This window comes from Maniola jurtina, chromosome 23 (assembly GCF_905333055.1).
Source record: "Maniola jurtina chromosome 23, ilManJurt1.1, whole genome shotgun sequence".
NCBI lineage: Eukaryota > Metazoa > Arthropoda > Insecta > Lepidoptera > Nymphalidae > Maniola > Maniola jurtina.
The window spans coordinates 9,029,594-9,045,280 of record NC_060051.1 but is presented as its reverse complement, the minus strand read 5'-3'; the positions used below and the strand labels follow the sequence as shown (position 1 = coordinate 9,045,280).

The 15,687-nt window shown below is 34.8% G+C and overlaps 1 protein-coding gene across 9 annotated transcripts; it reads left to right on the top strand.

Annotated features, from left to right (window-relative positions):
• Positions 1-2,489: 2,489 nt before the first annotated feature.
• On the top strand, positions 2,490-14,212 carry LOC123877178. 9 transcript variants are annotated; one of them, XM_045923687.1, is made up of 6 exons: positions 2,490-2,599; positions 4,473-4,787; positions 11,018-11,068; positions 11,846-11,960; positions 13,053-13,235; positions 13,625-14,211. In XM_045923687.1, exons 2-6 carry the CDS (start codon positions 4,572-4,574, stop codon positions 13,999-14,001), a joined length of 942 nt encoding a protein of 313 aa, XP_045779643.1. In that variant the 5' UTR covers positions 2,490-2,599; positions 4,473-4,571; the 3' UTR covers positions 14,002-14,211. The 9 variants fall into 9 exon arrangements, with proteins under 9 accessions (XP_045779643.1, XP_045779651.1, XP_045779652.1 ...); XM_045923688.1 differs by having other exon boundaries at positions 2,503-2,599; positions 4,449-4,787; positions 13,625-14,212; XM_045923692.1 differs by having other exon boundaries at positions 2,504-2,599; positions 4,480-4,787; positions 13,625-14,212.
• Positions 14,213-15,687: the final 1,475 nt, after the last annotated feature.

Below are 15,687 nucleotides of genomic sequence, written 5' to 3'. Positions count from 1 at the left end.
ATAGATTATGATGATAAGGAGCCCGTATCTAATAGGTATAAATTATATCCATACTAATATTATAAATGCGAAAGTGTGTCTGTCTGTCTGTCTGCTACGTTTTCACGGCCCAACCGCTGAATGGATTTTAATGTTTGGTACAGACTTTGGATACATCCCGGGGAAGGACATAGGCTACTTTTTATCCCGGAAAATCAAAGAGTTCCTACGGGATTTAAAAAAACCAAATCCACACGGGTGAAACCGCGGGCATCCTCTAGTATTTAATATACAATACTTAATACCTAAATACTTAAGTTTAAGTACCACTAATCACTAGTTATGTTATCTAGAAATATAATTAATAATTATTATGCTAAATAGTAAGAGTTTACTATTGCGTCGAATTTCATTCTCGGCCCTGAATTCATAACCAATTCACGTTAATTTGTTCGTCTAGCTATAAACCATTCTGTTTACATCTCGCGTCTGAAATCTAGGTTTTGAGAGCAAATGCACTAACTAGACTTGTACCTAAACTTTTGATGACGCTCCTTGGGGCAGTGATGACCGTACTTGAGTGGCAGGATTGTGGGTACTAAATACGGTTCCTCTACAGATCTCCTCATTGATCAATTAGAGCAGAGGTTCTCAACCTTTTTTTTTCATAGACCACTTTATTGCTTACTAGCTGATGCCCGCAGCTTCACCCGCGTGGATTGGTCAGATCCCCTGCAGCATCAGGATTGAGGAGTTGGAATCCAAATTTTTTATGAAACAATGTCGCAAAGTTCCTCTATCGATTAAAAAAGAAATGACGCAAATCGGTTCAGAAATTTCGGAGATTTCGGTGTACATAGGTAGAAAAACACAACTCCCTTTTTGAAGGTCGGTTAAAAAGTAGCCTATGTTACACCCTGGTCAATCCTCTACTTGTATGTGAAAATCCCGTTAAAATCGGTTCAGCCATTCCGAAGATTAGCCTTTTCAAACAGACAGACAGACAGACAAAAATTTTAAAAACGTGTGATTCAGTTATGGTATCGTTCAAATAACCATATGACCTTAATATGTGGTAGTTATTTCGAAATTACAGACAGACACTCCAATTTTATTTATTAGTATAGATTGTACAAACATCTATTTTGTTATAGGTAATTATATGTATTTCTATGTAAGTTTCGTGTACAATAAAGAATATTTTACTTTGATTGATTATTATCTTTTATTTTACCTTTGAAACCCTGCTTGTTCTGAGAGGCACTCAGTAGTGGACCGACGATGAGTTGATGATGATAACGATCGTCTACAAAGACAAATTTCGTAATAGGTACGGCGATGTATGGTTTTTTCATAAAATAAATAAAATATGAGTCGTTAGTCGAAGTGATGGCGAAACAACAGCGCGCAGCGGCGCGCGCCAAAATTAGACGCTGGCATGAACGCGGCCAACTAGGGCCACCATGACGCTGACTAATTATGGAATTTACTATAATTTTTTTATTGAATTTTTACCCGACTACGGCAAAGCCAAAAGGAAGAGTTATGATTTTAGCAGTCTATGTACGCATGTATGTATGTATGTAAGTATGTATGTATTGTCCAAATTCTGTGTGTTCCACCGTAGCGCCTAAAATACTGAGCGGATTTTTGATGAATAAAGTGTCAATTGATTCGTTGTAAAGGTATGTTGTTTCATGACCTACTTAGCGTCCATGTCCCATAAAAATTTAAATAATTAAAAAAAAAAATATGCCATGCCATGTAGGTATATACTTATTTAAGTAACTGCAGACCAGCGAGTTGCGAGTTAAATCTGTTATCGTTGCTTTTATCATTTATGTAATCTTTGATTGTTTGATAGTATGCTTCTTTGAAGAGTATAGAACTATTAATCTATATGTATAAACGAAAAAGCTGACTGACTGACTGATTTATCCACGTACAGCTCAAACTACTGAATGGACCGGGATGAAAATTGGCATGCAGATAGGTATTATGACGTAGACATCCGCTAAGAAAGAATTTTTGAAATCAATCCCTAAGGGGGTAAATAGGGGGTTGAAAGTGTAGTCCACGCGGACGATGTTGCGGGCACAAGCTAGTAATGTATAAATACTTTCAACATATTCAGAACAAATATTACTTAGGTTTGTATAGAGATCAATTTGAGCGCTTTTTAACCCCCGACCCAAAAAGAGGGGTGTTATAAGTTTGACGTGTGTATCCGTGTATCTGTCTGTGGCATCGTAGCTCGTAAACTAATGAACCGATTTTAATTTAGTTTTTTTTGTTTGAAAGGTGGCTTGATCGAGAGTATTCTTAGCTATAATCCAAGAAAATCGGTTCAGCCGTTTGAAAGTTATCAACTCTTTGCTAGTGACTGTAACCTTCACTTGTCGGGGGTGTTATACATTTTTAATTTACACTTGTTAGTTAGGATGAAAATGAAAAGGAAAATTGGGAAATCCGCAAATCCATGGTCGCACTAGCACACGGAGCTTTTCTGCGCGTTATGCAACGTAGTTTCAGTCGGCGCGCAGTTAGTTAGTCAGTTCCCCGCGCCGAATATCAACACAAGTGCCCTTTCAGTGTTGTGTTGTGTTGTGCTTTTTTGGAGGTTATTTACTGCGGCTAACGATTTATTAATAGAAGATTAATTACGCGTGCTGCGCCATCTATTGGTTTATCATTGTTTTTGTGATGACGCGAATTTTCTTATGATAGATTTTTATAGTTCTTTTTAGTGGTGTTTTAATTGCGAAATTAATATATCTTCGGGTTTTAAAATTTATTTTTTATAAATATTTTTGTTTCTTTTCTTCATCTTAGTTACGAATTTCATTTTAAACTGTTTAATTATATTATTAAGTACCCTATTCATATTAATTTGTTTAAATGGTAAACGAAATGTCTACCTACTTGTGTAGTTAAATAATTATTATTTTACTTAAGTATAACAAAATAATACCCCATTGGCAAATTTAATATTTTTAAACCTACGCTTTTTTTTAATGTTTAAAGATACTAATTACATATGAATGACATTAAAATGTAGGTCTTTAGTATTTTTTGTGATAAAAAACAATAGTACAGCTACTTACCTATTGTTCGTATGGCATCGACATTTTTTTTTTGTCTTAGTCAATGAAGCCACTCATTATGCAAATCAATAGGTATGCAAATAATACTTATCTAGACTGACTAACAGGAATTAGTTAGTCACTTGTTTTTATTCTTTTACAAAGGTTACATCTGTAATCTATAGGCACATGACCTAGCTATAAGCCATCTCAGGTCTCACTGTTTGCTTTGTAGAATGTAGGCTAACAGATTTATTCTTTCGGAATAGGTTATTTAAAAAAAAGCGGCCAAGTGCGAGTCAGACTCGCGCACCGAGGGTCCCGTACGTACTCGGGTATTTTTTCCGACAAATCAAAACCTATTCAATTTTCAAAGGAAGATAACTATATCAAGTGGGTATCATATGAAAGGCTCACATGTAGGTACATTCTAAAACTGATTTTTATTTATTTGTATGCATAATAGTTTTTTATTAATCGTGCAATATGTCGAAAGAATACCCGTAGTACGGAACCCTCGATGCGCGAGTCTGACTCGCACTTGGCCGGATTTTTTCTCAATTCATTTACTTAACACCAATGAATACAAAAGTGTAGATATAGCACGTTCCTATCAATTAGAGTAACGTAGGTCTACGTATAGGTTTAAAAGCAATAAAATTATTGTTGATACATAAAACGGCTGTAACTGAACTAAACATCGATTCACGTAAACAGTTCGTTATTCGCCCGGTAACAGTTTACGCGCTATTTTCAGCTGAAAAACTGCAAAATATAGTCAATCTTATTCCTCCAATCAAAGAGATTAAAATCCTCTGCATCAACAATAGGAATTTGGGCTAGAACAACGTCTAAGTACCTAAACACCCGATTTACTGGGATTTGCATTTGATGTCAGTTCTTTTTCTCATTGAAAGTTCAAATAGAAACTTTGATGTATTGGGAGTAAGCTTCATAATTAAAAAGCTCGCGTTTTTGGCTCAAAAACAATTCATTACTCATACCGTAGTTTATGTTCGAGTGAAATCGAGTGTAATTTTTTGCGTCATTATTCGTCACTAAAGTTGTCGAAAAATCGAGAAGTGACAACATTAATTTTATATGGAAAAACAACGCTCCTAGGGTCAACGCACACCGGTAGAGTAAAGGCGCCGCGCTGCTGTAACTGAAACTAAGCTTTATTTCCTTTGGTCAAAAGGCACACGCCAAACCCGACCGCGCTCTTGAACGGCGCGAGACCTCCGTGTTTTGTTTTTATTAAGTTGAGTTTATGTAGTTGCCAAAAAGATTTAACTTCACTCAGACGCCATCTGTTTGCGTCAGCCCAGACACGACTGACAAAAAACTTACACTTATTTTTTTTTACATCCTTTAAATCTTGACTAGATTATAGATAGATTTGAATTGTAGTATTAAGTCTAGAAACGAAGAACCTGTAAAGTAATACGAACTCTAAAGTTAACAGTGAAGTGAACAGAGTGTTATATCGAAAAGTGACAAACAATAACAATGATGACAATAAGTGAGAGTCAGTTCTCTTCAAACAAGAGGTCCAGCATCCACAAAATCAATGACAGAGTGGTCCATAGAGACAGCTTCGATGACGTCACGAGCTCATCCAGTGTCAACAGCTCCCTCATCACGAAACGAGGGTTCAAACCCTCAGATATGTTCGACCCTAAAAAAAAAGAGTTCCTAACCAACCTCAGCTATAAGCTTTTCCCTGTAAGTTGGGTAAGTCACATCTGTTCCTTTTAGATTTAAGCCAAGCTTCAGTTTAACCCCGGGCGCTACAAGGAGGTGTTTTGGAACCTACGCTATTCGGTATCTATGTATTTATTTAAAGCCGCACTATTTATTTATTTATATAATATTTTACAAAATATATTGCCGATATATTACTAGGCGACTAACATATTTAGCAATATAGCATTATATTTAATGAAATTTTCTTTATTTTAGACAAGGTTAAGCAAAAGCACCTTAAGTTAGCCAGTAAACTAGAATAAAGAGTTCTTAACTTAATTCAGCTAAAAAATATTCTGTGTGAATTGGGTAAGACACATTTGCTCCTTGATTTAAGCCAATGAAGCTTCCATTTAAGCTACAAGGAGCTGTTTTGGAACCTAATCTTTTTGGTATCTATGCATTTATTAAAAGCTGTATGACTTTTAATTTCTCTGTATAATTAGTAGCTTAGCAAATATGGGTTTAGAATAGGTTAATAAATCAATAATAAGATATAAATTATTAGTGACTAGCCGATGCCCGCGACTTCGCCCGCGTGGATTTAGGTTTTTTGAAATCCCGCGGGAACTCATTGATTTTCCGGGATAAAAAGTAGCCTATGTGCTAATCCAGGATGTTATCTATCTCCATTCTTCAGCCAAATCCGTCTAGTAGTTTTTGCGTGAAAGAGTAACAAACACACACACACACACACATACAAACTTTCGCCTTTATAATATTAGTGTGATATGTTTTTTCTCAATATAAATAAAGACTCAAACAATTTATTCAAAGTAGGTACTCCTTTTGATGTAATTGTTAAACTTTTAAGATATATATAGTGTTGATAATTAACCAATTTTTTTAGATCTAAGTACTTGCAAGAACAATATCGTTGTCAATAAGGCAAAAGCGTAATTTTCAATACGGATCCTTAAATTAAGTAAAGATTTCGCATTGGAAAACGAAATTGCGTTCCCATTGAAACTAATAACCAAAACATTTTTTCGCGATCTAAACGTTTAACAATAGGTACTTATTTATCTAAAAGCTTTTATCTAAAAGTACCTACTCTACTGACAGAAGAGTTTTCAAACACTTCACACATTTCAGCGCTATTTCCTGATCAGACACAGGAAGTGCGATGACTCGACCTCTTTCCCCAAGTTTTTGACTTTCCGCCAACTATTGATTTTTGAGAAAGTCGAAGTGTGTTTGACATGTGTGTCAAGTGTTTCAACGTTAAAGAAAGTGGACACATTGTCACATTGTCTTCCTCATCCGACCCTATTTGCCTGTAGTTTTACAGCTACAGAATTACCATAGATTGCAATCGTCTGATTAGTCGACAGTCGATACTACAATGCATTGTTGCAACAAGACTACATTAAATTCAGCCAATCACAACGATTATTGAGATTGTTGTATAGAAGCAGGCGTTGCTTTGCGGAAGTCCATGATGTACAAGGAATCCCAAACTATGTTTGTACGAGAGCGCTAGAGCCTGGGTTTTTATTCTAAGGCTAGAGTTTGCCATGATACTAAGTATCTGGCAATGCATGCCGTGGTTTCTAATACTATTCCGAAAAAAGTTGAAAACTAAAACCCGACTGCGACCGTCTTAATAAATGCTGAAATATTATAGTAAAATTGTTTTTCTGTCGCTTGGTATATTTTAGTGTTGTAGTACATTTATATTTATGAACTCAGAATTTTCTCCTCTTTCATCTGACACCCCACTCGATACAATAGCAAAAAAAATAACGAAGGTCTGGCACGCACTGGTTCTTAAGTAATTATATCGTCCAACCATTTGGGCCTTATGGTGATCTGGAGCCTTTTTGCCTTCAATTGTACCTTCCAACGCTAATCTTGGGAATGAGAATTGGGCTCTCTGTAAATGTCGAAGGAAAGCGAGCTTTCTTTGCATAATAGTGGACATGAATTCTCTCTCTTTGTAGACAAAGTCCAGTACCTTAGTGTTCAGTGTAAAGCTGTTAAAAGGTTATCCTGCGTTTGATTGCACAAGCCACAAGCTTAGTAAATTAGCACTTGCCAAACACTAGTTGTCATGAATCTGCCCACGTACAACAGCAGAAATTACATATAACAACAATTGTAACATCCCGATAGCGTTCAAGGAACAATCTATTTCGACTTGGCTCTGGAGACGGGCCAGCAACATTAAATGCAGTCGTAATATGCCTGATGGATATTTAATAATAAATACTGCGTTTAATTATTAAAGTTAGTTCATATATTATCTTTCTAGATTTTACTAATATTTCATTTCATTTATTTATTTTCAACTAGAGGATGCCCGCGACTTCGTCCGCGTGGATGTAGGTTATTGAAGACCCCGTGGGAACTGTTTGGTTTTAAGGGATAAAAAGTTGACTATGTCAATAACACGTACGCAAGCTACCTCGGTACCTTTCATACAAATCGATTGATCGGATGGGTCATTAGGAATCCTGTGGAAACTCTTTGATTTTCCGGGATAAAAAGTCTATGTCCGTCCCGGGATATAAGCTAACTCTGTACCAAATTTCGTCAGAATCGGTTAAACTGTTGGGCCGTGAAAAGATAGCAGAAAGACAGACAGACACACTTTGGCATTTATAATATTAAGTATAGATAACAAAGATAATAATTAGCAATCCATCTTATATATTGGATCTAGTTCTCAGTTAAGTAATTAACTGTAATTAGTGCCTATTCTATTTTTCGTTTGTACAGTAACATTGGTACCCTTCAAGGGGGTCATATTGTAATAATTTGTACTAAAGTTAATCTAACTTTCTTCTTTTTCATTCTTAGAAATCGGCATCTCAGTTTGAGGTTCTGCAATAAATCAGCAAATAAATAAAATTGAATTGGATTGAATTGAATTAAGGTTTTTTAGTTGGCAAAGGTTTGCAATGGTATTTTAAGTCCATTAATGGATGTCTACTAGTTTTTTAAATCGACTCAATTATTGTTTTTTTAAATTACTTAGTTAATTTTAAGTTTTACTGCGACTATAAACCAAGACAGTAAGGTCATTATTATGATTCCTGAAGCTACTTTACTATGTCTTCGTTATTAGTAAACCTACTCCGTACGTACCTCCGTTGAAAATTGAAATTATATCAGTCAGTTTATCCTTGTAGATATAAATTAACCTCGAAATTTTCTTTTTAATACAATCAGTATAATCTTCGTATCCACATTGTTTATTAACTTCGGATAATTTGAGCGAGTGCCAACAACTCTGATCACGTTAAACAGCTGTTTGTTAGACTCGGGTTAATTTTCTAAAATCATAGTCAAAATTAGTTTAAGAAATTAACAATAACATTGTTGTTTTCCGTTAAGCAGTTCTGTCGGTTTTATTTTGGTTAGGATTGTATTGCATACTAGCGATCCGCCCCGGCTTCGCACGGGTGCAATTTATTAATGGAGAAAATAAGAAGCCGACTTTTGTAGGTTACCTATCTAGTCCCGTTGGCCCCGTCAGCCGTGTCCCCGTTAACGGGGACAGCGGGATTAGAATAAAATTATTAAAAATCAGTCCCGTTGGCCCCGTTCTCTATCCCTATTGACGGGGGCAGTGGGGCTTGATTCTAATCCCGTTGTCCCCGTGTACGGGAACACGGTTAGCGGGGCTAATGGGACTAGACGCTTTCGTGGATTTAAAAAAAATCTTTCACACAAAACTTGTCCTGAAAAACGAACACAACAAAAATGATTGTATTTATAGTTTATACCTAGGTATAGATTATTATCCACTATACGTACTTATTTTCATATTATCTTTTTACTTACTAGATTCGTAGTAGATTTAGGTTAGTTCCTATAGGGAACCATTTGTTTTTCCGAGATAAAAGTACTTATCCTATGATCATCTACCTAGATAGGCTACTTATGTCCCGGAAAATCTAAGGGTTCCCATAGGATTTAAAGAAATCAAAATCCACGCGGACAACGACGTTCTAATTATTATTATTACCCACAATACCATTGATCACAATATCTACGTATCATTGAAATCATCAAACTCATGTGCTTGATTGAGACTAACTCATCTCAAATGATCTCCAAGACTAGAGCTCTCGTTCTTCGACCGGGCATTGAACCTGCACTCAACTCGTCCGCATTTTTTATAAAAATAAAGCTCTTGAGTGGGTATGTTTAGTGTTGGATTAAAAACTGGTACGAGTACTTTAATTTAAAATAACCATCGAGCTTTGCAATGTCTTCTCGTCAGAAATTCCTCAGTGCTTGTATACCAGTCTTCGAACAGTGCGTGAGGAGTGAGGACTGATGAGTGAAGACATAAATTATGGATCCGAGATATGGGCCTCATATTAAGAAAGCTCAGAGAGCTATGCTTGGAGTTTCTTTACGTGATCAAATCTGAAATGAGGAGGAAATGAGGAAATTCATTCATATTCATTTCCTACCAATTACAATCCGGGTATCTTTAAAACAAGAGTGAATAGGCATCTTCTAGGTAAACGCGTCCCATCTTAGGCCACATCATCACTTATCATCAGGTGTGATTGTGGTCAAATGAATTTAAAAAAATACTGCAGTGGAAGTAGGTAGGTACTCGTAGGGGCGTCTACATGATTTGACCGAATAACATGGTCTGAGCCGTTGACATATTTATCTGAAAATTAATTAGCGATCCGATAGGCTCGAGTAGTTGGCAAGCAAATGCGTTTAGCGTGTAATTAGGATACATTTATGTACCTACCTACTTTGCAATTCTGCATTACTGCAAGTTTGTTATGTTTTCCAGAATTTCGGCCATAGCACGGTATTGCTAGAGGAATTGGACCCTTAGCCTTTCCTAGTTCCTACTCGTTCTTTATGATATATTAGGTTGACCATTTTTGCCGAAAATCGCAAAATTGACCTACAAGGAGTCAAAAGCTTAATTTGCTATAAACCGCTGTAACAGACAAAGTATGGTGCCACCATACAGCGGATTCCTTGTATATCATGGACTTCCGCAAAGTAACGACTGTTTCTATACAAAATTGACCTATTTCTTTATTATATGTATATGGTAAGTAAACAAACCCATATTTGATAAGCTATAGGTTTTAAATAGATTCTTCCAATAGCGATTTATAAAATTTAAATAACTTCTGAATAATCACCCCGCTTGTAGTTTTAAAAGGTATTTAGAGTTTAGACTAGCAGTCTTAGATCCCAGTTTTGCCAGACGATAGTTATTTTCTAAGAAACGGAATGTATGTGATAGAGTAATCTTAGTATGTACCTACTTCTAACGGACGCATATATGCAAGCTTGTGTCGAGGGCACATATAGTTATTGGCATTATTAACCCCCGACCCAAAAAGAGGGGTGTTATAAGTTTGACGTGTGTATCTGTGTATCTGTCTGTGGCATCGTAGCTCCTAAACTAATGAACCGATTTTATTTTTGTTGTGGCTTGATCGAGAGTGTTCTTAGCTATCTATAATCCAAGAAAATCGGTTCAGCCGTTTGAAAGTTATCAGCTCTTTTCTAGTTACTGTAACCTTCACTTGTCAGGGGTGTTATAAATTAATTTATACTTGTTATTTTAAATCTCATGGCTTTTACATTTCTTTTCGAAGAACTGTTAAATCTTGACTGAGATAGTAAGTATTGGACATCAAAGTTAAGTAATAGCATCAAAGAACTCCGAAAACGTATAAAACAAGCAATGACCTCAATTTCAAAATTTTATACAAATATAATAATTTACTTTCGATCATAAATTAGCGCAGCGGCGGTTGGAAATATGCCAAAAGTACTTACTGTAAAATGCTCTACAAAATGATCTAAATCGTATTTCATAGTCAATATTATACTGTAAAAGAAAACATGAATGAAATATAAGACTTTGTTATGAAAGTTACGAAATACTATCAAAAAAAATTTTCGCTTCATCTTAGGCTGTATCATGTTTGGTGTATCTATACCTATTTAGGTAAAAAAAAACACAAAATAAACAACGAAAATTTGCCGTTAAATAATATGACAGGATCTCAGAAATCGATAGAATAGCATAGATTTTTTTTCAAATAAACTTTTACAAGTGCTTTTGAATCGTCAAAATAATCTACCTCTGGTTCGGAATGCCGTTCCTACAATAATTTTATAGTTTAGTTTTTGAAAAAAAAAAATACATTTAATTATGTAGAAAATAAGTGATGTACATATTCTAACATATTTTATCGATAACACAGAACGATGCAGACTTGTCCGCAGTGGAATTGCCCCCACCAGAGTACATTCTTGTAAGACTGTCCGTAATTTTGCATTTTCGTGGTCCCATTACATCATCAAATTGTAAATACTTGTTCATACTTTGTATGTTTAGCCCGAGAGAACCAAAAAACTACGTAGTTCAAAAAAAATTGTATTTTTTCTCATTCTACAACAATATTATAAAATTGTTATACTTATATTTTGTTATTAACACTATCGCAGCTTTGAATTGGTTTTTCTAACATCGTTTTAAAAGTTTCTAATCTGTGAAAACAGCTGTTTATTATTAACATCTCATTTGGCTTTACATTCACAAATTCAAAATTTGATTTTTTGGCTTTTTTGTAAATTTTACTCTGAATACCTTTAACGAGAGGTCTTGGATCTTGATCTCTTGGGACTCTACCAAAACTTTAACTGGCGTAGATACCGCTATTATTTAAAAATCTGTGTAATTTATTTTGTATTTTATTTTAGAAAACAGTCTAAATGTACATATAAGTAGCATTATAAATACCATGATTTTAATTTTTACTATGTACATAAGATTTTAAGTTTCAACCGCAGACTAAAGGAAAAATATAGACGGATCAAACCGAGCAAACGGTTTGTAAAAAAAGCCATAAGATTAAGGGGCTTTTATGGGTAAGGGATTCTGTAGTAATGTATCCCGACCATTACAACTACATACTTTTATGTTGAAGTTGGGTTTCCAGGCATCATATTCTTGTTAATTATGCATTTTTCCTTTAGTTTGAATAACATGGTAAATATTGTAAGCAAATTAATCATGGGTCGAATTACAGGAAGACTTGGAAAACAAGCCGATCATCGTCGGCGACAAGGAGGTGGACCTGAACAAGATCTTCACACCAGCGCCTGATGCTGAAGAGCATATCATCAAAAAAGACAAAAAATTCGGTATGTCCCAGAAAACTCTACTATCTATTTTTACCCGCCTGCGGTGAAGCTCAAATGGAGGGTTATGGGTTTGACGTGTATGTAAATATGTATGGCAGTTCCTACGTCCGCTCGTAACTACTCAACGTCACAACCGATTTTGATAAATGATACGTTATTAATTACGTCTTGATAGCGCAAGTGTCACTGGGTACATAAAATTCTTGAAAATCAAAATGACGGATTTTTTGCATTTTAATGTGCGGGCTGAAAAAGATGCAGTGCAAACGCAGTAAGGTTTTTGGCAACTGTTCTGTCCAAAAATCTCACCCAGTATAAGTACATATATCTACTGGAGTTTTGTACATGGCAATGATCCGGTATTAGGAAAGGTTTTTGTATAATCAAAAGGCTTGGAAAAAGTAACAAAATTAACCAATCAAATGACAAAGGAATCCGTAACTATGAAATCTTTCCAGGTTAGCGCAACAATCTTAGCCTGTTTCGTTGATAAGGCGTAATTGCAAGCGCTGACTATAGTCATCGTGTAAAAATAAACGGTTAAAAATAAGAGTGAAGCGATTAGTATTGACACAACATAATGCCAGACCAAGTTGAATAATGAAGAGCAAGGCGAGTCTCTTGGACTGCACCATTTCAAATATAAATAGAGATTTAAAAATAAACAATCTGTACTCTCGATCTCACCTTCGTATTTGCATATTAACTATTTATTTATTTAACTATGATAGTGCTAATATTTGATAATAGCGTAAACGATGTTTCCAGGGGTTTTTTTATGATAAGTTTTCCAAAAGTTGTGGTTTTATTAGTATTGATTGTAATATATGTAAAGTACTGGTATACCATATTATATGCTCGTCGTACCACAACGTTGTTTCTACCAAAAAATTGCAATTGAAAAATGGGTTGTTCATAGACAGAAATAGTAAACAACTCTTTTAGCAATCAAAACTGTGTTTATTGAGTCTATTACTCTTCTACCAGCATTTAGATAAATAAAATTTGCTCCTTTTAAAATAATTAATAATTCCCTTTTATGGGTAAAAAATTGTCGAATTTTCTGCCTAACCAATCTTCTTGTGGTTTCAGAGAAAACCTTCGCATCATCAGCGTTCTACGTCCCCGGCGTCCACCCCACGGTTAGAGAACAAATGGATCTTGCACGAGCCATCTCCAAATCACTGTCAGATTCCAGCAACCACATGAGCAAGGGGCAGAGCATGTACGTCAATAGAAAGAAACGATCCGTCAAATGGGTGCACGAAGGACGAGGTAAATTGACTGAAAATATTTTAAGGCTGAGTCTAATTGGCACAGAACCTAGCCCTGTCTCCACTTCAGCCATTGGTTAGTTCCAATTTATGGTGTAGATTGGAGAAGACTGCTTCTACTCTGACAGTACCTTCTGTATAACCTAGTCGTAGATCTTTTACTTCCATTTTATGATAAAAGTATTAATTTGTTCAGAATCTTCGAATTAAATAATTTATTTCTTAGTTCTTTTTGATCATCTGGTTTAGAAAATCTAGTGCTGCAAAATGTTTGACTATACCTTTTTTTGTAATTTTTAGCTAATTCCTCTTAAATACGAGTATATATACACTCTATAAATCTTCAGATATGAAGTATCTTTTCTAATATCAAAACGTTTTGTGTTCCAGGTCGCAACACATCAAACCAGTGCACGACAGCCACACCAGTCGCCAACCATGACACGCCATACCGCCCGCCATCTAGTCTACGAAACCAGAAGACATACCCAAAGTCCGCTCTCAAGCACACTTCAAATATACCAAAAATGGAACCTTTTCCTGTCACACCTCCCTATATAGCTGCAAAAAACGTTGAAATACCAGTACCTGTGACACCAACCAAATTAAACGATGTCTATGCTTCGCCGAAAAGCCCACGTCTGCCTTTAGTCTCCGGTCCGAATTTCAACGTCGCGCCGCGCGGCTGGGGCGAAATGAAGGACTATTACAGACCCGTGGCACTAGATGGCATTGGAAACATTACAGCTGCCTACACAGATTATTAGGTTTATAAATAAAGAAGTAAATAAACCATAGACATTAGTAATACTTACTTTTATAACCTTTAATGTAAATAGAGCTAAATGAAGAAATATTTTGAGTAAGATATCTCTGTATCTGCCTATGGCATCGTAGCTCCTAAACTAATGAACCGATTTTAATTTAGTTTTTTTTTTTGTTTAAAAGGTGGCTTGATGGAGAGTGTTCTTAGCTATAATCCAAGAAAATCGGTTCAGCCGTTTGAAAGTTATCAGTTCTGTTCTAGTTACTGTAACCTTCACTTGTCGGGGGCGTTATAAATTTTTAATTTACACTTGTTCGTAATAAGGATTAGCTATACGACCTTTGTACTTTACCTACCTTTGGCTCTATCTGTCTTTTTCCTATAGTCTGTGCAAATCATAGTAGGTAATTGGGTGCAAATCTATTGAATTCTTATTTTGTCTATTCTTATAATTATGCTATTTTATTCCTGAGGATCGATGGAGTCTCAACTATAATAATAATTTATATTGTACGTACTTTATTAAATAAAAAATACCTATTTTTAAATAATATTATGTATTTACATTTTTAAGCAAACAATAATTTAAAACATAATTATATAATTAACATTATACTTAAATTCGAAAAGATTGGCAAAGTTTTACATAAAGTAAAATTAATATTGTTTTTCGAAAATATTTAAGATATTTTACTGAATTGTTTTTGTTAGTATCCTATTAATTTTAAGCATTTACCTTGCAAAGTTACCAAGTAATAAATAAAAATTCAATATCCATATCGGATAATAATTTATTATCCAAATATTGATATTATAGGTATATGTATGCTATTATATGTTTTATTGTTCTATTAATTAGTTTTGTTTTTAACATCATAGTCGAATAACTAGTCATAAAATATGTATTAGAAATATCATAAACCTACTTATTATAAACAAAAGAGGAAAAAATATCATTGATTTAAAATAATATGTATCTAATGTTAAGAGGAGTCTCTCCATCACTCGCTCCATACAAACGTAGTTCCAATTTCATTTGAATATTAAGCAACCAGAGTCCATGAAATTTTGCAGACATATTCTAGAAACTAATATCTATGCCTGTGGTTTTCCAGATTTCTGTTAAAATATTCGGTTTCAAAGCTACGCGTTATGGACTTTGGTTGCTTAATATTCAAATGAAATTGGAACTACGATTGTGTGGAGTAAGTGACGGAGAGAGCCCTGTTAAAATGCTACTCATTTTATTGTTATTTTAAGTTCTTAAACATAAGTTTATTAAATATTTAAAGGTTTATTAATTGATGTTGTTTATGTTAATGTTATTTATTTTATGTGTCTGTGGTATTTTATAAGTTACCTATTTAAAAATAAAATATAAGTAACAAATGGCTTTTATTCACTTTCCGGGTTCCGTTTTTCCTTTTGAGCTACGGGACCCCTAAAAAGTCGTTGCCCGAACTGACCTTTATATATTTAGGATAATTTTTTATAAAAAGGTATGACAGTTAACAGGCTTAAGGTGGAAGCGACGGGCCTGCACGCGAAATTCAAATTTAATTTGGTTTTTCGCAATTTGTAAACTAGTACGACAACGTAGGCTTATGGCATTTTAATTGCGACAATGGCAGTATCATCCTCACAGGTTTATGTAAAAATCTTTACTTGAAAGGATCCAGTTTAAGAA